The sequence below is a fragment of the Dromaius novaehollandiae genome, chromosome 14, assembly GCF_036370855.1.
Source record: "Dromaius novaehollandiae isolate bDroNov1 chromosome 14, bDroNov1.hap1, whole genome shotgun sequence".
Classification (NCBI taxonomy): domain Eukaryota; kingdom Metazoa; phylum Chordata; class Aves; order Casuariiformes; family Dromaiidae; genus Dromaius; species Dromaius novaehollandiae.
The window spans coordinates 18,076,885-18,103,970 of NC_088111.1; the positions used below are offsets into that span (position 1 = coordinate 18,076,885).

Consider the following 27,086-nt stretch of genomic DNA (forward strand, 5'->3'; position numbering starts at 1 on the left):
GAAGCAGGAGAGGCGGGTTCGCACCCACTGAGGCAGAGGCGAGCAGGTGGGCTCTGGCGCTCCTGGGGAGCTCAACCACAGCCGCCACAGCTGCTCGTGGCAGCAGCACCACGGCTCTTCCCTGAAAACACCTGGAGGCAGTATGTAGGCCCTCCCTCCCCGCGATTCCCCGGAGGTCTTGTCTCCACCCAGGGCTTAGCACAGCCAAGCCCAGCCGGCCCCTCCCGGGGTTTTCGCCCCCGCGGGACGCAGCTCCACGCGCGCTGCCGTGCTGAGGCGCTGGGGGCGCCGCGGATGCCGGGGGACGCCGAGGCCTTCGCCCCCACCTCGGCGCTTCGCTTTCTGCGGCAGTTTGGCCCGGCCGCGGTGCCGTAGGGCGGTTGCCATAGCGACCGCGCGGCGCGGCGCGGCCTAGTACGGCGGCGACGGCGGCCCGCGGGGTCCCTGCGCGCTTTCCGGCGCGGAGCCGCGATGTCGTTCCGCGACCTCAGGAGTGAGGCGCCTCGCTGGGCGGGGCGGGGGGAGCGGGGTTCCCGGCGGCCGGCAGCGCGCGGGGGGCCCGGGCGCCGCCGCGGCGGGGCCGCGCGTAGCTCCGCTCTGCGGCCTGCAGCCGAGCGGCCCCGCCGCCGTTCGGGTTTTCCAGGCTTGAAGTTTTGTTAAGTTGTTTTCAAACCCTGCATTTCCACACCAGGGTCCAGCGCAGGCGGATCAAGCGCTGCTTATGACCTTCCGGGTGCTTCACATGCAGGCAATCTTCCTGAAAAGATGGTCATAGTGTTTCTTAATTTAACGGGCAGCCTTTGCTTTAACGTGGTGTAAAAACGCAGTGTCTGAGTGCTTGAGCCCCGTGGCTGGGGTAGCGCTGCCTTTACGTAGTGGTGGTGATTATTGCAGTCTTTCACTGTTTGAAAATTCCCTCGCTACCTAGTGACTCTTTGGTTGAAAAGTCAGTTTTACTTACTTTGACGTAATTTTCCAGTGAAGTGATATTATTTTTCTCCCTTGCTCTGCTCATAAGCTTTTTGAGGAGTGGTTTTACCAGGCTGCGTCTAATTGTCAATGAGCAGCGTGCTGCGGGAACCTGAGTTGTTAGTGACGTCAGTGGTGGATATGGAAAAAAAAATTGCTGCTGTTGGTTGTTTTTCAGATTTTACTGAGATGATGAAGGCACTGGGGTATCCTCGACTCATTTCTATGGAGAATTTTCGCACCCCAAACTTCATGCTAGTTTCAGAGGTGCTTCTCTGGCTGGTGAAAAGGTTGGTGATTAGGCTAATGAATGTCAAGACTGATGCTCGGATGTGACATTTGCATTTGGAGCTGATGTTTTGGTGTGAAATTGTATTAAGATAGATCTTGTCTAAAGAGGAACTTAAATTGAAACTTAAGAGAGTGCTACTGTTTTGAGGGAGCTACTGTTATGAGTATCAGGTAGGAAGTTTGTACTTAAGCTTGCATTTTAAGTGTCAGGCCTGTGGCTTCAGTAGTCCGTGTGTATCGTGGATCTCACTGTGCTTTTCAAAGAAGCCAACAATGGCTAAACCAAAGGAATGACACAGACAGTAAAGAAAGCCTTCTTCTGGCTACTGGTAGTAGCTGCTGCTCTTCTGAGACTCTGTAGTCCAGCGCACAGCTTGAGTCTTGCTTTGGCGGTGTTAAATTCAGGCAGTACAAGATTGAGCTATTTTCATTCACAAGCATTTGTGGTGTTTGAATGATCTGGAAGTACTTCCTTAAAAGTAAAGTGAGGTACACCACATCTCCCTTTGCGCAGACCACGGACCTTCTGACACTTCAGAAAACTTTCATGCAGTAAAGTCCTAACTCAGTCTTTCAGATCTGGTTCTTAGCTAGACATCGTTTTAAAATAGTTTTCAAACTGGAAGACAAGATTACTGTTTGAAATGCACAGTGGTAGCTTTTTGCTAGTGTTCTACATCGACAGATACACTAGTGACTTGGCACCACAAGGAACCCTGTGGGGTCCCATCACTCCAGATTTGAATAATATTTCAGTAGGAATATACTGAAATAATCAAATATTGTTTTCTTCATTTTTGTTACGTTGGCTTGAGTGATTGTTTCTTTGGCTTTTAATAAGTGAAAAGGGTATTATAATTGTGACTTAAGCTCATGGCAAAATATCTCACTTCTACTCTTTTGAGGTTTTGTCCCATTATTAAGCTGCTGAGCATGTACTCTGTCTTCCTATTGAAATTAGATGCAATGCTCTCTCTGGTCTTTAGTTTAATTATAGAACCCTAAAAATGTGTCTGAAGTAAAAAATAAAATGACTCAGTCCTGGCAGAGATTGCCTCCTGAAGGTGGATATATTTATTGCTGGAGTGTAGCTGTATCCCTCAATCCTGTGTTCTACAAACTCTGTTACCATCCTTGCTGTGTCTGACCTTGTACTCTAAACAAGGCAGTATACAATGAGAACTTCTCAAGATACATTTAGTTTTTATCTTGCAATCAGAATTAGTGTTTCAACATGGTAGTGTGTAGCACTCATGCTATGTAAATAATAATAAAAAAAATCCACAGCATTAATCTGCAACTATCTAGATGCAGTTTTATGTTCACCTAACCTATTGACAGACTTTATTTAAATATTTATGAAACTTGATGTGCTGATTAAATTACACATAATCTTCTTTCACTTATGTACATGAAAAAGTAAAATACTTTAACTTTTAAGCTACTCAATATAGAATATTGCAATGGAAAAATGTGAAAATAACCCATTTTCCAGGGTTTATTTTGGCCCGGATTTGTAATTAATATCCATTAAGTTTAATTTCTCTTCTGTTATATGTTTGCTGAATACTGTCACAAGTGGGAAGAAATAAAATAGAGGAATACTTAAACCAGTCAAAATTGTTTAGATTAAATTACCTAATATTCTTTAAAGTACTGCTGTCTGAATTACTTGCCATTTCCATCTCACATTTAAAAACAAAAATTGGTATCCCTCCACAATATATAACAGCAACACAACAGAGTAATTGAAAGAATTGAAAGAAAAAAAAGTTTTTAAAAAAATGTATTTGTCTAATGTACCTGAACACTTTTAAATGTTTAAACTTCTGTTTTAGAAGATTACTAGGAGCCCTATGTCTATTAGTGAAGTGCTTCACTTGCAGACCAAATAGCAGCAAAACACTAGATTTCTTTTGTGCTACAAGTCAAATTTGCACTTAACACCAACAGACAGCTATTCCTACTTCTAGAAGCCTTTTAATTATACTTTAAAGCGGAGAGGCTAATTTGCACTTGACTTGCTCTTAGTCTCAAATGTGATTTAAAAGTGCGGGTGCTATTTTGTCTGTCTGAATGTTGAAAATCTCAAAGCCTTTTATAAGACTCAGGAAACATGCTTTCTTTTTCCTTCCCTGATTCCTGTAGGCTGGTGACTTCCACTCTAGAAGTTTCTGTATCTTACTAACATTTTTTTTTTAAGCATTTCACAGTCTTTCCAGTTGAAAGGCATTATAAAGATCTAATATTGAATGTATTATTAGTGAAGGAGAAGTTAGTTTAGTGACAAGCTTAAGTAGTAACCAGAATTCTATATTTGCTTCTCTGTGTGTCCAGAAAATTTCTTGCAGAACATACTTTCATATCAACACGCTCAAAAATCTACTGTTTCGTTAGTTTGGATTAGCTTTGAAAGTAATGTGTTTGAAATGTTGTCTGTGAGTATGAACTTCTTTCTATACTTCAAGAGGTGGTAACACATACCAACATTTTAAATTACAAGGGGACTGTTTTTCCTATGAACTCTTTTATTACAAGTCATTTTAACATGCTAAAGGTTGAGATAATTAATCGTATGCCTAGTGTTTTTAAATTGTGAAGCCATGTGTAATTAAGTTTAGTTTGATTCCTATAAGCATCTTATGTTTTAAGTGATAAATTACTTCTGAAAATAAGTATTTCATAGAGTTGACTGAGCCAGCTAAACTTTGTTCCTTTGCAAAACTAAGTGAAAAGATTAATTCAGGACCCAAAAGTAATAATTACTTCTGCAGAAGTATCTCAGGTTTTATGACTTCCGCAGTTTTTACACAATCCCACCGCAGGGTTTAGATACCCCATCTGCCTTAAGAGCTAAAGATTTATTTTGCAGCCTCTCACATGTTGATTTTTGTCTGACTCTGCCTCACAGATGTACCAGTCTTTTTAATACTGCATGTGTATTTCTTGTCAGAATCTATGGATGTTTCTTTCCCCAGGTATGAACCACAGACTGATATTCCTCCTGATGTGGAGACAGAGCAGGACCGTGTCTTTTTCATTAAGGCTGTAGCTCAGTTTATGGTAGGTCTGGCTTAAGGCCACTGAAATAACTCTTCAATATTAGATTTAATGCTTTAATCTCTTAACCCCTTGTAATTTCTTTGCCATGGATGGCTGAGTGTATATTGTATTGTAGTGCTCTATGTCAATTCCACGTCAGTTTTGTTTTCTCTCTGAAATGACCATACACAAGCTATAAAATTGACCTGGGGATTCTGCTAAGTATTAAAAAATAGTGAGGAGATGTAGCAGGGGAAGAGAGCTTTGTTCTTGAGCCTTATTGATATTACAGCTTCAAAACTTGCAACAGTGCAAGTGTATATATTAATATAGGTTGTTTCATTTAAGTCATAGTACTGAAGTCAAGTAGAAGAATTCTTACTTGGATCATAAGCCCTTTTGGGCTTAGGGGAGTCTTTTGGTTATGTGTTTATGTAGCACCAAACTGAGTGGAGACCTTGTCCATGACTTGAGGCCCTGTGGTGAGAGCTATTATAAATTTGAAAAGACCACGTGTGTTGTTACTGAAATTGTGTCTTCGCAGAATTGGGATCTAAACATCTAACACCATAAAACAATATTCATGCTTATCACTCTTACATTTTTTTTGAGTAATATAATAGTGGAAGATTCAGCTGTAGATATGACAGGGTCTCTTCTGAACTCATTTAAAGGACTTCACATGGTTTTATATCTATGACTAACTTCAGATGCCTAATTCTTTTGTATACACTAGGGTAGTCATAGCCTCAACTGATATATTCAGTTTGATATAAAATCATATGCTGGTGTTTTACTGTATGAGCCTTCTCTCTTACTCTATTAAGGCATATATTCCCAGATCAGATCTTTTACCAGCCTTGTCTTTAGTTAATGAGCCGTTACCGTGCTGAACCTTTATCCTGGGTCCTACTGTTAGAGAAGTGTTAGAATGAAGGCTGAAGCTGAAAAGATCAAGGACCAGATAATTCAGTTAAAGCAGTACAAGAGGCTTTTAGCACTTGACGAGGAAGATGGAAGTGCTAATAGTAAAAATCTTCCACCTTCCCAAGCATAATGCTTTGGATTTTATAATATTTTTAAAAAATCCTGGGTATTTACTATTTTCTATTATTGTATAAAAATAAAAAATATAATATTATAATATGTAATATTTTAAAAAGAATTGGTTTCATTAAGATTGGATACACAGAAGTATTGCAACTTTTCATAGACTTTTTTTAAGGCATAAGCATACTTGATTTGGGCTATTAATTTTTTTAGTCTGATGGAATAAGATAACATTGTTGTTCACATGACTTGTTATTTTCATGCAGCATGAATATTTGTTGTAATGACAGACTTGCATAGCACTGTTGATCAGATAGACTAAACTTAACAGGGCTGCAAGTGTGTCAGGAAACAGTGGGAATCCTTATGCTAAGGCCAAAGATTAATTTCGTATAAAGTTTTTTGAAACTGTCTTTCGTATATTATCTTAAAATGACACTCTCTCCAAGACAGCTTTTGCTTTGAGACTTATGATGCTGTCCGCCATAAATTATCTTAATTTCTAATTTTAATGTGTTCAAATATGATGCATTTCTGTATGTACCAGAATGCACTTTTCAGCCTTGGAGCATCATAAGATGTGGTTGACATATTTATTTTGTTTAGAGAGATTTCCACCCTCCAAGTCAAGCATGGTTTAAAAAGACAAGGAAGGAAACAGAAATAATATTATTAATACATTTTTCTTGTAATTGTTGATTTCAGGTAAGATATCCCTAAGGGCTTTGAAGAATTGTATAATATGATTCAGAAGATGAAATGAGTGGAAGGTTCTTTAATCATCCTGTACTTAAAGTCTCAGTTAATGTTACAAGATAATATGGGGATTATTGTAGTTCTTCAGTAGCCAGACTGTCAGTACAGAGGTTTTTTTCTTCCTTTTCAGAATAAGAAAATCTTCTAGACGTTTCCACAATAGTTTGTTGTCCATGAAATACACAATTATTCTCTAGTAGCTAATAGCTTTTTGCATCTATAGCCACATGTGACATTTGATGGAGATAGATTTACCTTAAAAGTGAATATCAGGATGGGTTAATCATCATGAAATATAATTACGGTATCTATCTCCTATACTGACCAAGGAGCAAAAATGTATTAAGTTTTTACCCAAATGGTGCATTACCCTATGTCACTAGGCTTAAATATTTCTAATCTAATTAACATTTCTAATGGTTCAAGACTGCTATGCCATTTAATATCTGAGAAAATAGTTTCTGCCCTTCCGCTTTCTCTAATGATCCTAGGTCAGATCCAGAACAAGACTGAGGTCCTTAAGCATAACATAGGAATCCAGAATATGTTCATGTAAGTGGGTAGCTCACCATATAGCGCTAGAACTTACCAAGTGCCTCCTTTTTTGGACCCAGAAGTTTCTGAAGTGTCTGCTGTTTTTTGTTTTGTTTTGTTTTGTTTTTTTTTTAAATCATGCTGAGCCTATCCTTTGTTTAAAAATAACTTGTACATTAGGTGGTGTAGTGTTCCCTCCTACCCCCAACACACAGAGGAAACTAGGGTGGGACTGCGAAAATCCACCAGCCTTTCTATTTCCCCAGAAGGAGAAATATAATGCAACAGTGGTGGAAGTGAAGTAGTGCAGTGTAACTCCATGGATCATGCAGGAACCGTTTGCGTTCCTGGTGTTATCAGTCTGTTTACTGAGGCTCTGCCTTGTGTCCAAAATTTGACTCTGTAATAATAGTAAGACAGATGTTAAAGCAAACTTCCTACCTATCAATGCCATTCTTGCATTTAAATTCTCTTTGTATTGCATCGTGGTAATCTGAGATTCAGAATAGGTGGGGATGGTTTTCTTTAACGATACTTTAAAACCATTTGGAGTTGTTATAAAATAGCTGACCAAGGCTCAAGCTTTCCAAACATGAAGTTACCTATGTAAACAATGTCAATCTGAAAAATATACATACTTGCATGTGTATTTTTTCCTTTTCTTTTTCTGAGCAGTCTTTGAGTGGAAAACACTTTTTCCCTTTTATTAGACATTGATTTTTTCTCTCTTGGGGTTGAATGGAACTGAAATTGGAATTTCTGTCTTTAACAACATCCTTTATAAGGCGGTGTATTAGGCTCCTTTGTATAGAAGATGGTTAAGGATTCTGTCAATTTAATGTCATGCTTTTCTTTAAATTTATACCTACTGCTTCTATAGGTAATTTTTTAGATTCCCTCTTCTGAAAAAGAGTGGAGGAGAACATATCTGGCTCTCTACTTTGTGTATTGGTTAATTCAAAGTCATGCTGGTCACAATTTTCAAGTGACCAGGTGTTTTTGTGCCGTAAGTCTTGTACTCCGCCCAGGCAGGGTATACAACATCAGTAATCCCTCTGGAAGTCTTGGCTTCATTTTTTAGCTCTTTTCCCCTGTACAGGAAGTACAGGTAGAATCAATTTTCTCTGCTGTGTTGAGATTTCGTGCAAGAAAGAGGTAAGAGTGAAACACTTCTTAAAAATGGAGAAGTCTGACTGTAAAATCACAAAGTTTGGCAAGATGCATAAGAAAAGATGTGGGCCTACAACTTTTTGCTACATTTCTTTTTTTCCTTTAAAAGCTGGAGTTAAATCCATGGTTTGAGATGTGGTCCTTTTTCCCTTTAGTTTCACAGGGTATTTTCCCACAGAATTATTCAGTGAAGGGCAGGGCAGAGTGAACAAAACTTGTACCACGTTAATAGTTGAATCTTAGGCTTTTGCAGAGTTTTCCCTGCTGTTTGCTCTTGGCTCTTTCTGGCTATTCATATAACATAATCTTGTCAAGATTTTCAAGAACTGCGTTTTTGTCCTTCCTGCGACAGGTGTGTACTTTCCATTATGTTAACTTTTCCTTCCCTGTAGTATTTTAAAGTATAAAAAGATAATGTTGTAATTTTTAATGGCATTTCCTTACTCATTTGCCTGTGCTTTTCAGAGGTGGAAGAAAAGGGATCAAAGTCACTAGTATCAAAGCAGGGAATAATTCGAGACAAACAATAAAATACCATTTTGAAGATACTCCTGGAAAAGAAGACAGTTAATTTAGGATAATTGATCTTATTCTTGTAACTCATTAAGGGTGAAATTTACCTCTGTGCAGCATCATCACAAGACCTGGGCAGCACTTACATTCCACTTAAATTTAATTTGAATTTAAGTGGCGTACAGGGTTTTTGCTGATCTTCACACAGGGAAGAACTAATGGATAGTTTGAGTTTTTTCATTCTGGTAATTATCTGCAAATGTTTCTGACGCACAGAAAGTGCACGTGTATCAGAAAGATTTCTTTTCAAAACTTCAGTAATATATTTTAGATAAACTTGTGTTTCTAAACAGCAAGTTTTATTTGTGTAAAGCAGAGCATGGTGCCCCCCAAATTGCTTTTGAATAAAGTGTGAATAGGTAAATGAAGATTCTGTTCTCTGAGACATGGTAAATTCTTTCTTTCTGAAAGGCTACCAAAGCGCACATCAAGCTCAACACTAAGAAGCTTTACCAGGCAGATGGCTATGCAGTGAAGGAGCTGTTAAAGATCACCTCTGTGCTCTACAGTGCCATGAATACCAAAGGAATGGAGCGCACAGAAGTGAGTGAGGAAGACAGCAGCAAGTTCAAGTTTGATCTTGGCTCAAAAGTAAGGAAAACTTGGACTCTTGTGTGTGGGGTTTGTGTTAGAAAATAGATTTGTTTTTCATAAGCTATCTGAAACTTAAATAGAGAGTGTCCACACAAGGGAATTGGTATGGCTTAATTGTATTTTTTAGCTCAGATTTTCTGTAGTTGAGTTAGTGTGCTATGACTTGTTTTAATCTCTTTGTAGTCTTAACCAGCAGCATAATACAAAGCAACAATGGCACGAAACTGGTCATCTTTGTTTCAGAATGCTGTTGAAATTGTGGAAATTGGAGTAGGCCAGAAGAGATAGTATATCCAACCTATTAACCTTATTGTAAGGGGGAAGCTTGCACAATACTGACTGAAATATGTTTTTCAACAAGTTTGCTTTGAAGGGAAAGGAGAATTATGTATTCTCCTAACAGATATCAAATCTGTTCAAGTCCTTAAAATTCTTCTGCAGATATTAAAAAAGATTCTTAAATAAATTGAGTCCCTATTGCTGCTTGTTGTTAATTTTCGTACCTTTTCTACATTTTGATATTTTTAGTCTGTGTTTCTTTTATAGCTATATTATGTCATATCTGCTTGTTAGGCAATGTTACTACTTTTCTTGGAAAAGAATGGCAGTACCACAGAAATTTTCCTCTAAGAGGAATTTGTATATGTTTGTGTAAAATCTGTTGTGTCTCTTCAAAGAAAGTACATGATGAAATGATGAAAAAACATTTCTAGATTGTCAGGAAACATTACCTAAGCAATTTGCTAGTCATGTACCTTGGAATATATGCTTTGTCCTTTTGTTCATAAAAACTAAGAAGTTTGCCTTAGGCAGTTGTTGGCTGGTGTTACCCAGGGCAGAGGCAAAAATCACAGTTTTGAGGAGTTTTTCTGCTGGCCTGATGCGATTAGGGTTTCACCTAGAAATAAATGGAGCCTGCTCTAGACATTGATAAGACCAGGAGACAGGCTCACTTCAATTCAGTGGACAGCTTCTTCAGTATTACAGCAGTGTGTCAGCCACTGTGCTGATGTCCCCCCATGTAATTTTAACATCAAAATGGGGAAAATCTGTTGTGGACTTTCTTTGTGTTATTGGGGATTCTCTTTTGCTACTCAGTGCTGTTGCTGTGTTTCCAGGTTGCTGATCTGAAGGCAGCTAGACAGCTTGCTTCTGAAATCACCTCCAAAGGAGCAAGTTTGTATGACTTACTTGGCAAAGAAGTTGAACTAAGGGTAAGTACACCTTGGAGAGTGTGTAAGAACTTGCTGTGTTCCCTGGATGCTGCAAAGGAGTAAGGTGAGACAAGTATGAGCAGCTGTTTTTAACAGCTGCATCTGAAATGAAGATTTTGCGAGTTAAAGGAAGGGATCAGAAAGTTTGCCTTTCCTTCCCACTCTCATTAATACTTGCATTGCAGTGAGTCTTGAGAGGAGAACAGTTCAAAATCTTCTCTTCAGAAGAAAACTGAAATACTCTTTGTAAAAAATCATTTAGAAACATTAACACTATATGTGTGCTTTAGTAGTGGGGATAGACATGTTCTAAAAGATAAATGAGCGATTAATGCTTTTAGTTATCTAAACGCAAAGCTGTTTATTTCTGTTACAGTAGCTGAGGGCCTCATAAACCTGTAGGTACGTATTGTTTAGCTGAGTTGTAAAATCACAAGCTGTTGCATGAAATTAGAGAAGTGTGATGGAACACTCATGTTTGCCAGTAAGTCTTTCAATTATTTTCTTAAATACACTTATCTGTAATGCCAGAGGTTATTCTTTTACTGATAACAGACATTAAACCCTGAACGTTCTAGTACTGTTTTTGTTAATCTTCAGGTTTGCAATAGCTGAGCTGTAGAAAGTGCACCTGTAGGAGTAATAGACTGTGTGCCTTGATAGTTAATGCTCCCAGATCCTTGTTTGATTGAGTGCAAGTGTTTCAAAGGGTAGGTGATGTACAGAGAAGATTTTCTATGGAGTTTTGCCTTTTCTGCTGTGTATGTTAGTGTGTATGCAGAGGTGTGAAAGACATTGATACTTGAAGGGAGAGAGAAGTGATAACCTCAGTTTTGTACCAATCATATGTATTGGATTAAACTGTTAATCAATCGCTTCTCATCTTGCATTAAGTTTTTTTAATTTCTTGGTTTTTGAAATAGTTTTCACATTTAACATTGGCTTCGGGGCATTAAGCTCCTTCTGCGCACAGCATCCCTTATTTAGAACTCGGCTAAAAGGTCAAGTGTAGGTCACTACGAGGCAACATTTAAAAAAAAACACTTAAGCATTTCTTTGAAATTGGGCATTCTTTAATCACTTTAAATCACAGCTTTTAGGAGTCCAACCGACTTTAGAACTGGGCCCTAAAAGAGGGACTTAGGCAGGTGCTGAGTGCTGAAAGCATGAAATGAAAAATCAAGAGATAAGTAAGTGCTTCTGTGCAACCACTTCTCATTGGGCCTGTTAAGAAATCTCCAATGGAAGCCAATTTAAGGGTGCAATTTTTAAAAGGGCAGGATTTATTATATCCTGTAGAGAGCATGTTTCTCATGGCGTAATGACTGACTGCACAAGTTGGGGCAGGCTAATCTTGTATAGGTACATACTTTATATTTTGTGCAAAGATTTGACAGACTAAACTTGTTGTCTTTAAGAAATCCAGTCTTAGGAAAGATGACCTTTGCTTCTGTCTCATTAGCTGTGAGTTTATATCCTAAAGGCACAAGGTGACACTGTGACAGCATAGTGAGAACCTCCAGAGAGCAGCAGAAGGGATTCCACAGTCTGTTCCTGATGATTTGTGACTGGTTCCAGCCTTCTGAGTGATTTATTAAAGCTGAAGAACCCATTTTTGGCTTATGTGCTAAACACCAAGTTTGGTACCTAGTGTGTGACTAGTTTGAGACTTGACCATTTTGCAACAGTTTTCTTGTTAAAAGCCATGAGGTTGCAATAACCAATTTTTGAATCAACTTTATTGACCTTTCCTTTTTTAAAGCATAAACAGCCTTTTTAAATTTTTTTATTTCATTGCTTTGTGCTTACAAAGACCACCGGTGGTGGTTGTTGCTGGGTTTTTTGGAGGGTTGGGTTTTGTTTTCTTTTTTTAAATGGTAACTCTGAGCACTTGCGCTGTTCTCCAGAACTGAATCATGCCTGCGATCCATCTAGTACTGCCTGTGGGAACGCAGTGGATATGGTTTTTCTGATTGCTGTGTCTTCATGTCCCGTTCTATTGGATGGATCTTGTAAAATGGATGGTAGAAAAGCACTTCCACAGTGGCTGATTTTTAGTTGGGATCTCTATTTTACTTTTTAAGGAAAGCTTATTAAATCATTTAAAGAATATATGGACTGATAGCAAGGCTTGAAGAATTTGCTTTCCATTAGTAATAGGAAGTTTCTTTAATGAATAGATAGTTGTTGCTGTTAATTTCTGTGGTATCTAAAACTGCCATTTTGTAAAAATATTTCCAGGCTGTGCATTGGAAAAAGTGATCTTCTAAAAAAAATGAGTCGAATATAACTTGTAATTCCAGGTTTTTTGCAGACCATTTACACTAGGAAGTTATCAAAGTGTTGGTCAGTTTTATTGACTTTGGCACTGCCATGCCCCTTGGGAAAAAGGAGATGTATGGTAAACTTGGGGCAGGTAATCTGTTAAATGTGACCTGATATATGAGAAGATTTCATCATCCTATGTTTTATCTGAAAATATTTTAAAATAATTAGGAGCTTAGAGGAGCATCTAGCTCCGTCTCTCGCTTAAAAGTTATCTAATGACAGACGCATGACAGGGCCGCATGCTGTGGGTTCCCCCTGCTCCCCTCATCACTGCTAAATCTGTTTAAACCCCAAGGAAGTCAGTGGCATTACAGTTCTTTGCAGTAGCCAATATTGAGGGCAGTAAGGAATTGCCCCATTCCAGTTCACGCTGGCTTCCTTGGGTCCTTCATAGATTTTGTACTCTTTGGGCTCACGGGGATAGGATCCTGTGTTAGCTCTTCTCCACCCCATTCCAGGTGAGCAGAAATATAAGACAGACATGTCTTTAATTCTGGCTTTGTGTAGAGAATTAGAACTTTGTCTCTAGATGTCAAATTAGCTGCCAATAATCTCAGGTTACTTTTATTATTTTTTAATTTGGAGATTATTGATTTCCATTGCTTTTTTTTTTTTGGTATTACATGGCAAAATAATGCACACAGTAAATTGCATTGGCAGAGGGATTGTGCTATGAAAGGGCAGTAGGAGAGCAATATGGTTTATTTGCTCATTACATTTTATGTCCTGAAACCTGTTGCATATATTAAAATGTATTGACAGCTGTGATATTGTTTTAATGAGTTTTAAAACATGATAGTTTTGTATTCTCTGCACCGCCGCACTTCTTTTCCAATCCATTCGTTTCCCTATATTGAAATAAAGGATCTTGCTACCCAGATTAAGCCAATGATATGTCTCATTTCTATCCTAAAGGAAGGATGCTTTATTTTCTTATAACTGTAAAAGAAATACCAGCATTTGGCGTTAATAGGTTGAATTGGTCTGCTTTCATTGTTTCCTTTCAGCAGCTTTTGGGGAAGGATCACTGGGAAAAGTGAAGTAAAGTTTTCATTCTTACTTCTTGTAGAAATATTGACTCTAATTTGCACCGCAACCTCTACTTTCTTTATTGAAGGTTTTTTTTTTGCATGCAATTTGTGTAGAGGTTGTGTAGAAAAGCCTATACATAAGATAAATCTTGTTCTTTTTTTTTCCAAGTCATAGGATATCTTGCTTATTAATAAATTATTTTTGAATGAAAACAGATTTCTGCTGGAGCAGAGCAGAATAGATTGAACAAGGGAATGTTTCTAATAAATGTATTGTAGATACATATTGATGTTGTTATGCGTGTGCGTTTATTCGTTAGGACTTAAGTCTGTATCCGTTTTCTTGGAAATGCAGTGCTGTGACTTTCTGGTTCCTTTTAAATAGATCATTTCCAGATTGAATATATGGTTCTGGTGTAAACTAGTTTTGAAAGTAGTATATAAGGTAGAAAACCCCTTCATTTTAAAAATAGCAGAGGAAACAAAATCTGCAAATATTCATTTGCTGAATTCAGACTGTAATGCTGTTGGTTAAGATTGGGGCGGGGGGAGCACCCCAAAGCTATACTTTTTTTTTATAAAGCAAAAATCACAAATGTCATTTTTAGTTTAAAAAAGAAGTCAGATTTTATATTTAAAAACAAAAGTAAAGCATTTCCTGAAGCAGTAGAAAGTTGAAATGTGAAGAGAAACTATTTTGTTCCAGCCTGCAGATAGGTAAAGAGATTTCCCTTCTCCTGACTGGTGTCCACAGATCCCGTATCAGTGGGATACCAGCTTGTGCAGCGGGCTGTGGAGTGCAAAGTGCGGAGGGGGAGAAGGACAGGAGCTGCAGATGAATTGTTACGGCTGTGCCACCCCTAGGTGTTAGTTAACTGTGCCAAGTTTGCACCTACAGGCAGCAATTCAGTGCTAAGGAAGAAGGAGATGCAGAGCCATATTTGATGAGAGGATCGTTGGAGTTGAATGTGGAATTGCACTGAAGTTGCTGGGATGTCTTTTTTTTTCTTTTTTTTTTCTAGAACAACTGTAAATGAGCACAGCATAGGTTATTGGTGTCCTGTGGTAGTGCAATGTGTGAGAAACAGTTTTTATTTCACAACCTGCTTAACCCTTATATTTTGCAAGGTGTTTTGCAGTTTGAAGTCTTGATGGTCTACATCTTAGAACATAGAAACTGGAAAATGGGAATTCATGGAGTCTGTTTTTTGAATACATTGGTTCTTCACAATCTAATTGTTTCTTCCATATATCAAAATTAGAATGATTTTGCATATGCATTGGGATTGTAGTGAACTTGATGAATACATTTTGATAGAACAGTGAGATCCCTAGCTGAAAAGCAAATCCTATGCACAAAGGTGTATGTGTTTTATCTTCAGTGTTTGATATTGCTTCCAGGGGGGCTTTCTCTGTGTTATATAACTATGTGGCCTTGATTTTCAGAGTATGTACGTCCAGCTCTGGATGATTAACTATACACCTTGAGTTTTGGCTTTCTTTAAGCTGTTTCCTAGTTTTGTTTTCTTTGGTGGGGAAGGAGAATTTGATTTGGATTTTGACTACAGATGGGAAATTTTATTTGGATTTCTCTCCCTCCCTTCCTCTCTCTCTCTATACAGTATTTTCAGTGTTTAGGATGATTAAATGAAGTAGAAGTTGAAATTACCAGTGGTGCTGTTAAGGGCCCCCCCCCCCCCCCCCAAAAAAAAAAAAAAAAAAGGAGCAGTGTAATTAATGTTGGTAGTTGAGCAAAACACAGCACCGTTTCACTGTGCAGTCACGTTGGTTTTCATGTGTGGTGGCTGACTCTGGGCTTGCACAGCTAACTGCTGCAGTCTTGTAAACAGCCAAAAGATGTTAGAAAATCAGTGGTCTCCTGCATGCGTTTAACAGCTGGTGATAGGTCATTCATGGGGGAAATGGCAAGACGGATGTTGCGGGGACAAGGGAAATGATGAGGTGATCCAGAAAAGTTAAATAGCTCGAAATAAAGCAGTAATGACTTTCAAGGTCGGTTGTGATCAGTTGAGGAAGGACACTCCTGAGTTACCATGCATTGAACTTTTGAAATCCAAAAGGAAAAATTCATGTCTATTTATAACGCCTCAGCTAAGCTGCCTGGCTCTCAGAGCCTGCCACTTTGCATCTGCCAGAGGTCCTGTGGACATATTAGCAGCAGCCTGTCGCGAAGCTGCCTTGCTTCGACTTGCTGAATTATTAGATGCAGTGAGATAATGAAGCAAAAAAAATCCCCAAATAAAATTGCCTCTGTGCTGATGGCAGGCATAAAGAATTCCGACCTTTTCAAGGTTGATTTCATTTTATTTACCTCTCAATTAGATCTAATGTAAAATCAAAGAAGGGTGAAAATAATCATTCCTCTGATGTACTTTGCTCATGTCGAAGATGGGTGACAAAGTGGGTCTGTATTCTGATCCTGCTCTTGGCACCTACTACTTCTCGGAGCTTGAGCAAACCATGTAGTCCCTGTATATCCTTGTGTGTGTATAATCTACTAAACTATAGAAGTTATTTTAAAGCTTTTAACAGCCAGACAAAGTGTTTGCAGATTTATGGAGGAGAAATTTAAAAATAAGTGCAGGGTGTTACACTTTATTATTGTGATTAATTATTATTGTTATGCGTGCACACAGTGTAAGCTTGTTCCAAAACTTATGAAAGTCCTTGGGAACCTCTTTACAGACTTCAATGTGTGAAATATTTGAATTAAACTCTTAGGAGAGCCAGAGGCACTTGGATCCAGCTGTGGCATCGAAAGGATAATAGTTGCATTGAAAAGAGTTGCCACTAAAGGCATTTAACTGGATCTCTTTATTCCCAACTTTTTGATTAAAGAGCCCTTTCTCCATGTCTCCTGGCTCATGCTGTTGTAAGTCGCTGCCTGCCTCTCTTTATGAAGTATGGGTATGTATTTGAGCAACAGCTGCATTCTTCAGTACTCCTTGAAAATTAACTACAGAAAATTATTCCATTTGTAATGTTGGAAGCATTATCCATCTGCTGATTGTTATGGCTGCAAGAAACTCCACTTAATAATTGGTCTAAATCAGAAATGCTGGTGAGGTTTCTGTTGCTTGTTATTCCTAATCTTCTCTCATCAGACACAGAGCAAAACCATGTCAAAATTTTAATTACACCAGAGCAAAATGTGCTGACTTAAACTGCCTTTGTTTCTGCTTGACAGGAGCCACACAGTATTTCTGTCATTTGAATGCTACAGCCACTTCACTGGCTGGTTAAGCTTTGCTGAGAATAAAAGCTTCAGTCGTGTGGCAATGTTTGCTAAAGTCAAAGGCCTGATGCACATTAAAAGATTAATCTATCTCTTCATACAGCATTGCTGCATACACAATACCTGCTCCTACTTATACTGCAGCTTTGCATGGTGTCTTTGGATATCCCTTAGGTCCGAAAGGTGCTACTGAAGAGTATCTTCTTTTTTGTTGCTTGTTTTTTTCTGAGGAAATCTCAAGCCTTCCTGAAGTTTTTCTTTTATATTATCTAGTAATGAAAAGAAATGCTATTTCTGACACTTGTTACAGGAGAACATAGATAAAAGAAGATACTAAAGATTTTCTTTGTCTAACTGGATGTTTTGCCTTTTTGATAACCCTGCTGTTTTCACCATTTGAGAACTAAAGACAAAATTCCACCTGGCTATGCTGACCAAGGACATTTTTGTCTACGTGTATTAGGAAATTCTTTCACAAGTGTAGCTTTTCATTTCCTAGGAGAAAAATGCTCATTCTTTTCTTGCCAGACAGCGGATGAGACTTAGCAAACCACCCCTTGGTAAGGGTGTGTTGTCCAAGTAACACCTGTAGAGTCCTGTGGACTAATCCGAGCTTTATCGAGGTAACGTGCCATGAAGCCTTGCAAGAAGTAGGTTAAAGATGAGGTTTTGGGGGGATGTAGGAAGATGCAGGTAAGCACGTCCTGGCGTTCGCAAACTAAGGGTAATTCAGTGAAATTGGCTACTGAAATAGGAGGTGGACTGACCACCTGGAGATCTGTACTGGGGGCAGGAGGGGGAAGAGAGCAGTATGACTTCACGCCTGTCAGAAATTTTAAAGTTCTCTTTCTTGCTTCACAGTCCAGCAGTCTGTATGCTCGTATTTGTAAGGGGTTTATTCTGTCATAAAGCATATGTTCAGATTCCTTCTTATCCAGCCAGGCAGACCTTCGGATTCTTTCTGGTCTGTCTGCAGCAAAGTCACTCATGTTAAAACCTTAAGCTACCCAATTGGTTCTCTATCTCAGACTCTCTTCTTGTGGCATACTTTTTAAACAACATGACAGCCAGGGGGGTTTCAGACTGTTTTTGATTGAGGCTCTGCATAGCTGAGTAGGGAAATGTCTCTGTGGATTCACTTTGTGGACTGCTGAGATGAGCATACAAGAAAGCAGCATAGCTTTATGGGAGTCTGGAGGCAGCAAAAATTCTCAATTAGTTTGAGCTTTAATCTCTTGAGGAAGAAAATAAGCCGTTAGGAAGTATCAGGTTCCTTCAGAACATCTTGATTATTTTTCATGTCCCTCCTGTACCTTCCTGTTTAGATGTAACTATGCCTAATGATCCATTCCTTGTTTTGGCCAAATGTAATCCCAGTGTTTGTTAATAAACTCCCTGGAAAATAAACTCTCCAAAAGGAGAGTTTTATTGCCTGCCTAGACAGCAGTAGTTGCAAAAACCTACCTCAATGAAGTGTGGGATGTAACAGATCCTGGATTAAGATGGAGTGCAACAGGAAGTAGCAGTGAGGAGGGACCTCTTTTGTATGCACGAGGCTTATGAGCTCCTGAGACAACCAGCAAAGATGTAAGCTGTGATCAAAAAATGTTTGGTGCAAAGACTGGTAAATGGGGAAAAAAGATTTCATTTCTTGTCCTTATCACAAAAAAGGTGTTTAGAAACCTCTGCTAGACCTTAGGTACATGTATATATACATATATTACATCACATTCAGCGTGAGTGACTTGTGTGCTGGTCAAGCTTAATTGCTTGTCTCGCTTCCTTACCTCAGTTCAGAAGATATGTACGTCTATCCTTCTGTAAGTCAAGCATGCAGGAACCTGGTTTATTTGTTTTTTGTTTCACTGTGATGGAAACCGTTACCAGTTGAAAATGCCCCTTTTCAGTCTGTTAGCTTCATTGGGTATATTTACAGAATGATGTGTGGTTTTTTTTTTTTTTTTTTTTTTTTTTTACAGTAGTGGCTCCTAACTGTTAACTAAGTATAAAGTTCCCAGAGGGAAAAAAAATCTCAGTAATAGAAGTGGGAGGGTGCATCTGCAGAAATGGTAGGTAGTGTCCTCCTTCTCTCACTTTTTGAGTCTAGTAAGTACATTTGGCTTCTCCATATGGTGACAATAGTGTGCAACAAGGCAGTATGTGAATTTAGGATGGCTTAGGTGTTCCGTGTTAACGCTGGGGGACAGGGAGACAGGAGTATCAGCAGGGGCATAAAGAAGTTGGAATGAGTTGCCTCAGTCAGTGGCATCACTCGTGCACATTAGCATGGTCACACAGCAAGACCATGTGAGGTAGGTAGTGCAGTCACTGTTCACACCCTAGTTCACATCACAGCAGCTCTCACATACAGACAAGTGCTTGCATCATTGCTGCTTCCTTGACAATTGACCGACTTTAAGAGAAGCTCTTCAGGAGAAGGCCAAGTGATTGTACAGCTATTTCCTATTCTAGGTCTGAAATTTAAGTTAAATGAGTCCTTGAAAGTACTTCTGTATTTCAGAATGGGAAAACCTTCCCCTCCTCAACCTCCTTCCCCCAGTGAAGGTACAGGACCGTGTTCTCAGGCACTTGCAGCATTAGCTTTCGTATGAGAGTTCTGAATCGGGTTATAACATCATCCACGTAATGGAAAAGGTACTGTGTACCCAGAAAGTGCCGTTTGCTGTTGCCAGTTTCTGCTAGGACCATGATCACACGTGCCTTCAGAGGAAGCCGAATCTTGACCCTCTCCCAGTACTTGGTCTGTGGAGCCCATGTGATACTTGACAACATACCAGTTCCTTCTGTTGTGTTTACTGCTAAGTCCTAATGCTTTGGGGGAGTTTTGAATTGTCTTCTCAACTGTTTTAAGACAAGAAATAATCTATATTGACAATTACAATTGTGAGTGGGCTAAAATCCAAACTTTCAGAAGCTTTTTAGCTGTTTTTTTTTGTGTTCAGGAAGATGACAAAGCCACACTGTGCGCTTGTAAGCTGCTGTACAGGTGTCTAGTACCATTTGAGATGTCTGAGGGTGTCCAAGACATTTGAAAGGGTCTGGCAAATATACAGGGATTAGGGCGTACCTGCACCACCTGGAAAATGACAGTGGATGCCTCAGGCAGTGGAGTCCCTTGTATTTTAGCATATTTTTTAGATATTGTATACATACCATAAGAGGTAGTATACTTAAAATAAAAACTAAGTATTTCCTAATGATCCTAGTGGGCCAGAGAAGTCCATGTGTTAAGAGGGGAAGGAGTATCAGCGATAGCCATACACTGAAGAACACGGCAGGAGGTTTAAGGCTGCAGAGCTTTATGGAGCAGGCCTTCAGTGACAGGCAGGGCTGGTCCAGTGCTGCTTTTCTGCCTTTCATATTTCAAATGGCCTTTTTACATTTAGCTGGGTATTAGGGAGTGGAGCTGCGGGAGGGTTTGATAAGGTTGCTACCTCTGTGCTTGCATCCTACAGGATGCTTTTTGGCGAGTGATGTAGAACTCCTGGTTAGTTGAACCAGTTGCTTCATTGTCCTTTGGCAGGAAGAAACTGGGCTGTGACAGTAAACTGCGTGCTGAGAGAACAGGGTACTTTGTGTCCTGTATTAGTCTGACTTTTCCAGTGAGAGCTAAAAGGTGGCAGAGGCAGTAAGTGGCCAGCACTGCTCTTCCAAGGCTGGCTGCTGATCTGAGTCTTGTGGACAGAGCCTCAGCGCTGCTGCTGCGAAGAGCAGCTGTGGTCTTCTCCCTAGCTGGTTTTTTTGACCCAAGGGATCCCTCGGTGTGGACGCAGGTTTGAGATGAGTAAATTCTTTAGACAGGTGGACGTTTGAAGGCTTTAAGATGAATGTTATTCCCTGAAACAACTGCAGGGCAATTCTGCTTAAGGAAACTTATCTTCACTTCTGATGCCAAAGCTGGTGTGACTTGGGCAGAGCAGACTTCAGCATTAGCCTTCCATCTCCTGTGGGGAATGTCCTGTCAGGCTGTGCTCCGTTCTGCTTAATTGGGCAGTCAGCTGGTCTTTGAGTAGAAACTTGTCTTAATTTCTAATGAAATTCTCATTTCCAAAGAGAACAAAGTTTTCCAGTCTAAGCCAGCCAACTAATTTGTTAGTTCTTCCAATTGGCTGTGTCCAAAAGTGAGATTTAAAACTTGCGGAATTAAAATCTCAGCCCTTCCATGTAGCACCACATATTAGTCAAAGCAGAAAGGATAAAAACCTTGCCAGCAAATAGTGTCTCCTGTGTGCTTTTATGTGTTTTCTGTAATAATTATCAGCTTTAGTTCATCAGAAATAATTTTACACTTGGCTTCCCTGATTTTTTAATCAGTATTTCTCATGTAAAACCGTGGCCATGGACCTCTTGGACACTTTGAACAGGAAGCACTGGTAAGTGGTAAACAATCCAATTGCTCAGGAATACCTCTCTGTTTATGTTTGTTTTCTTAAGTTGTAATTATCAGGCACAGTCCTAAATTGTTCTGCTTCTTACCTCCTCTTGCCTTGATAATTTTTTTTCCTATATTTTTCATTTCTCCTGAGAACTCTATTTTTAATGCTTAATTTAAAGAAAACCTCTTGTGTATTATAATGTGTATTCTGATTAGTACACCTAATTGCAAAGAGTACATTACTTTAAAAGAAAATGAACAAGGACATATTTTTCAGCTCAGTTTCATTTGCACGCTTTTTTTGAGCACAAGGAATTATGAGTACAGCCAGTGACAATGTAGTACCTGGTATTTGGATGGAAGTCGAAAATTGGTTTTGCCTTCAAATATACAATCTATCTGTATCTACAAATTTAAGCACAAATGGGGAGCTTTTGCGTAAAGCCATGTTTTAAAAATCTCAGTTGTCCTATTGCTAAGTATTCTATATTCTGCAAAAAATAGCAGTGATGAGTTGAACTGGAGAAAAACATACTTTGCTCATCTGGGCAGTCAGATTGTCAGAGCAGTTGTGTGATATTAAATTAACTTACTTAATTTGCTAATGTCTTAACAATGTTTAAAATAACCTACTTTGGTGTTTTAAAGGAAAATTTTTCCTAACATACTGGTAATCTTTATTATTATGATTATTTTATGTTGTTTTTATTTTTTGCCAGGCATATTAATATAAACTGCCTTCCTTTTAATCCTCTTCTGTATGGCCAACTGCAGGATCCCTTCTGAAAAGAGATATTAAAAATAAAACCTTCCTCTTGAAGAGTGTTCATAGGAGAACAGAAAGTGAGCCAGTGACAGATATCCAGGAAAACTGGTACAAAAAAAAATCAAAACCTTTTTCAGCAGCTTTGTTACTTACCAGATACAGTTTATTTTTCCACTGTGATTTAGTACCCACTTACGTTTACTACCCAGAAGTGTCACAGTTGGGTTAGTGGTAATTGTTGATAGTGAAGAATATGCATGTGTCAGGTTAGAGCCTTGGGGGGCAGCTGTGCATGCCCAGAAGCTGGGACATCCCCCTTGGATTTGCTTCCCTGTCTGCAGGGGTGCAGGAAGGCTAACTGCACTGACCTTCTTGCTGTTCAGTCAGGCCTGATCCTGCAAATAGGTCTGAAAATACAGATCTCTGCTTTTGTAGTGCTCTTGATTGATCTGACAAATTTTCATGAGCTTGAGAAACTGATGGGGATTTCTGCACAAAGACTGTGGTCTGCATGTGAGACTTGCACAGATAATAGAGGGAAGGTGGAGGAGGAAACCACGTCAAACTTACATAAATGATTCCAACTTAAAGTAGATCCTCAGAAGTGTATCTAAAACAGTATATCTAAATATTTTACATTAAATCAAATGTATGCCTAAAGCAGTTACCCGGATCTGGCACAGACTGTAGTGACTTGTGCATGTTCTGCGGGTGTTTTACCAGGTTACTAGAAGGATATTGGCAAGGGGGTTATTTCTAATTAAAACCTAAGGTCCTTTCTGTTTCTTCTCTCTCTTTTGAAAATGGGAAGGAAAATCATTTCCTTCCTCCTGCTGGGTGATGAACTATTTTGTTTGAAATATGTTTGCTCTGTAGGAGAGAGCTCGCTGTTGACCTTGGAAGAACTGAGCATAGTAGGGAGGGCAGTATCTCCAGCAGGCTGAATCCTGGCTTCCCTTTCAGTTTCTGTGCATCTTTTCTCGGGGAAAATCTTCACAAATAAATAGGCATTTGATTGAGCTTGTATATACATAGTATTCTCCTAACAGCTACTGAAATGCATTATTTTTGTCTTGTCTTCCTCCAAAAATGCCTACCTGTGGAGTTATTGAGGAATATGTATTGTGTTGTCTCTTCATATCTTATATTCATCCAAATTAACTTTCTGCTGCTTGGAGCTTATATTTCTGTGTGGGTAGGGGAATGTTCACAAGCACTTTAGGCAACATAAGCTGTCACTGCCACCAACAGATGTAGCTCCTGTCATTGTCCCCAACAGAATATTTCTCCTACTTCCTCCCTTGTGCCAAAAAAAGTTTGTGCAGCATGCAGTAGGCTTGTTCAGGGAATTGATCCAATGGAAGAATAAACTCAGCACAAAAAGCTGATTTTTTTTTTTTTTTTTTCCAGCAATTGTATCTGCTGCTAGAATACATCCTTCAGTGGGCTGGGTACAGCCTATTGCAGGGTGTCTAAAGCATTTTTAGATTCTTAGATGTGCTCTAGAGACGCTATTTCCATCTTCACCTGCCTGTTGCCAAATGGTTTGCCAACATAAAATCATTTTAAGGACATTTAGCTGGACAGGTCTCCCCCTTTTCGTCCTAGTAGCACACTGGTAGTTCAGTGTTTTCATATAATGACCGGGTCAGCTTTGTAAGACATCATACTAATAAATACATGCTGAATACCCCTCATTCCATCTGTCCCCAAAGCTGATGAGGCTGAGAAAGGATTCTTCATCCTTTGGGATCTAAACAAGGAGCACTGTTTTGATGATGAGTCTGAATTCAGGTCACTTGGTTATCAGAGTCAAAAAAAAAAAAAAAAAAAAAAAAGACCAGTACACCTGGATCATCTAATTTTCATATGGGCACAGGAGGCACCTGCTGATTGTGGCATCTGCCTGGCTGGGTTAGATGCATTCGTGTTGCTTGTTGCTCTGCGTATTTGTGACACTGGGCTCATCTGTCTGCCCTATTGTTTTCTTGTGTCATGTAAAGATGATAAAATCTGTTACACTGAGCAAGGTATGCTACGTAATGACCAGTGTGGTTTCCTTTATCTTAACAATAAGCAGTTCCTAAAAATAAGCATTCAAGAATACTTGCAGTTCAGAGCAGTAGCACTCGTCTTTTTTGATATGGTATCTTAAATACTTAGTGTCAGGGAGCAATGAGGACTGGCTGCTCTGCAAAGGAAGGTGAGCCGGGAACTGAGTGCAATAATAAGGCAAGCACGAGCAGCGACCTCCCTAACAAGGAGCCAGGATGCAGAGTGGCAAGTCCAGGTCAGGATCAGGGCCAGAGACAGCGGTCAGGGTCAGATGCAGTCCAGTGATCACCCAACAAGTCCATAGGGTTGCGGCAGGTCTGAGGTCAAGCCAGGCAGCTGAGCTGGTGGGTGCAGGGTCAGACTTGCAGAAGCAGGAGACTGGGCGCAGACATTGCAGCTGCACAGCAGCTGTGTGGTACAGATGGAGACCAGCAGTAGAGCCTTAGCATAAAAGCAGTTCCCAAGGGAAAGGTGAGGCAGGCCCTTGCTTCTAGCTTTCTTCACCACAGCTCTTACCTGCGGTGGAGCTGACCTCAGACTCAGCCAGCTAAACTCTTTAACTTAACAAACTAGACTCCTAGAAGGTGAATACGCTCCAGGCCCCAACACTCAGTGTTAATCCCAGCATCACTTAACTGACTTTTTCGTAATTTCCCCTTCTTTAAATAATCTGAGCCGTGGTGTTTACATATTGTCCTATTCCATTTGTTATGCAGCTGGTCATATTGGAGTTGCTTGAACACCCTCTGTTCTGCAAATATGAATTCACTTGTGTAGTGTTTGACCGTATCAGTGTATTTTTATTTCATAGGAAGCAAGAACAGAATCTATTGCCAGACCTTTGGAGATAAATGAGGCTGAAAAGATGATGAAAATTGCCATCGACAATATTCTGGTAAGCAAATTGCTACTTATTTATTTGCAAAACCTTCATTCCTCTGCTGCAAGAAGAACATAGTTTGTTTTAGCAACAGTCTAGGGTTAAACATGGCATAACACACATCACCTTCAAAGATCTGGGCCAAGCAGTGCTGCACGTGGTTAGTTAGCAGGCAATGTTAAACTTTGGTTAATGGCTAATGCAGCTTTTGGTCTTTAGGTAACATCAAATGTGCAAACACAAATTCATCAGGGCAGTGATCAGTCTGCGATGACTCCTTCTGTCATGACAATGAATATGGTCATTGATGTTCCTTTTGGTTTCCTTAGGAAAAGTATTGTGTTTAAAGTGAGCAAACCTGTTTGTTGAAGCTAATAGCTCTTGGTAGGGTGAGAGGTGCCTGCACAGTGGTGATTCTGAGCTGACAGTTAGCAATCACAGCCTGCAGCGGAAAGGGTAAACTATGTTAGCAGCAGGCCCTAAAAGAACCTGTTAAGACCAGATCTGCTGTCAAGCTGTTGCGCTGTCTAACTGCGTTGGTTCAATGTGCAGGCATATTCTCTCAGCTGATGTGGCTTTGCTGATAAGCCTGTGGTATTTCTGTCAATACAGCTGCATCAGAGAGCTATGCTTGGCCTCCCTTGCTTTAGGGAGAAAACGACAGAAAAATCCTTGCCATTTTAGTCACCATCTATCTCTGATAGGGGCTAGATAGTAGCACCAGAGACTCTAGGAAGGATAGAAGTTGCTTAAATCAACACAGAAATCTACAATCCGTCTACATCTTCTAAGCCACTTAAACTTGCTGCTCCACCTCTGTAGATTTTCTAACTCAAAATGTGCTGGTACCTCTGGAGATGTGAAGTTGGGCTCTGGAGGCAGGATAGCTGAACCAGTCAAGAGGTGAGAGGTACTGACACTGCGCTAATTTAGTGCCATGTTGGTCTGTCGGTATGGTTCTAGTTCCCGAGGTCCCTTGGTCTGTTCCAGTCTTGGGAACATTGTTCTTGCTGCAGTGCTTCGCTTCTATATCTCTGAACCGTTAGCTGCCCTGCCAGCCATTGTGCGAGTATGGTGGCTAATTAAACCCTAGTAAGTAATTTAAGTTATTTAACTGCAGACTGTGTCCAGTCCAATTGTATAATTACACAGAGCAAAGTTCCAGATTTAAATAGCCAATGCCTAATCAATAGATACTCCAGGTGATCTTTTCTTATTGATATTCTAGGCAGTAGTGCTAATAAACTAACATCATATTAGAGCAGTTGGTTTCTTGGGAAATATCAATAACACATACCTCAGCTGGCTTAGTTCTGGACCAGTTAATGAGATGACCTATTATAGCTGAACAGCAAGTAACAGTGCTGGAATTTCAGCAAGCAAGTAGTTGCGTGCTCTCACTCATGATGCTCACAATTTCTAGAGCACAAGCACATTTAATGTACCCAGCTCATTTTAAGAAGCTTCCCCTTCTGATTCCAGTAGCATCTGTTGTAATGTTAGGGATGCTTCCTAGCTTCCAAAAAGATGGATACAGCAGGACTCAGAAAAGGACGAAGATAGTGGAAATATTGATGGAAGCCTAAAAATTCACTAAAATAGTACCAGGGATTTCTCAGCTGTGTTTGTTCAGGTATTTGTATGTTGAAAGATGTCTTCGTGCATCCTGTCAGATTTTCTTTTGGGCCTTATTTCCTTCCTATTTTTACTGCTTTTTTAGTGAGAAGGAAAAATGAAGGCCAAGGCAGATTTTTTTTTTTTTTTAACTGTTAAAGAAATCAGATATTTTGCATTTGCAGAGGTCAGGAAATACAAAAATGAGAGACGGGAAGTTGTGGAGAAGCTGACATAGCTGGGGCATATTAGTCTTGCCTCCTGTGCAAGATGTGGAGATACCTGTAGATGTTTTCCAGGTATGCTAGCTTTCCACAACGAATAATGCTTGAATTCTCTCTTAATATAAATAACATTTTTTGTTATTATGTTGGCATTTTAATGGCAGGTCTACTGCCAGGCATGACAGTGGTGGTAGTAGGCCCATTGGCTGTAGCTTATGCCGTTTGAATTCAGCCTGCAGCAAGGCAGGACGTTCTGTAGTGATGGATGATGGCTGACCTTTTTTTTTTTTTTTTTTAATATTCTAATATTACTGATCTTTCTGGATGAAAGGTCTGGGAGGTT

The 27,086-nt window shown here is 39.6% G+C and overlaps 1 protein-coding gene across 2 annotated transcripts in view; it reads left to right on the forward strand.

Annotated features, from left to right (window-relative positions):
- The first annotated feature begins 209 nt into the window (after nucleotides 1-209).
- Nucleotides 210-27,086, forward strand: part of CLUAP1 (clusterin associated protein 1) — a 77,457-nt gene continuing 50,580 nt past the window's right edge. The window contains exons 1-6 of one of the 2 annotated variants that reach the window (XM_026106486.2): nucleotides 210-493; nucleotides 1,148-1,259; nucleotides 4,239-4,323; nucleotides 8,797-8,976; nucleotides 10,098-10,193; nucleotides 24,837-24,920. In XM_026106486.2, the coding sequence (XP_025962271.2) occupies nucleotides 472-493; nucleotides 1,148-1,259; nucleotides 4,239-4,323; nucleotides 8,797-8,976; nucleotides 10,098-10,193; nucleotides 24,837-24,920 (579 nt within the window). In that variant the 5' untranslated portion in view covers nucleotides 210-471. Of the gene's footprint in view, nucleotides 494-594; nucleotides 749-1,147; nucleotides 1,260-4,238; nucleotides 4,324-8,796; nucleotides 8,977-10,097; nucleotides 10,194-24,836; nucleotides 24,921-27,086 lie in introns of those variants that run through there. The other variant, XM_026106487.2, reaches the window with a different exon arrangement.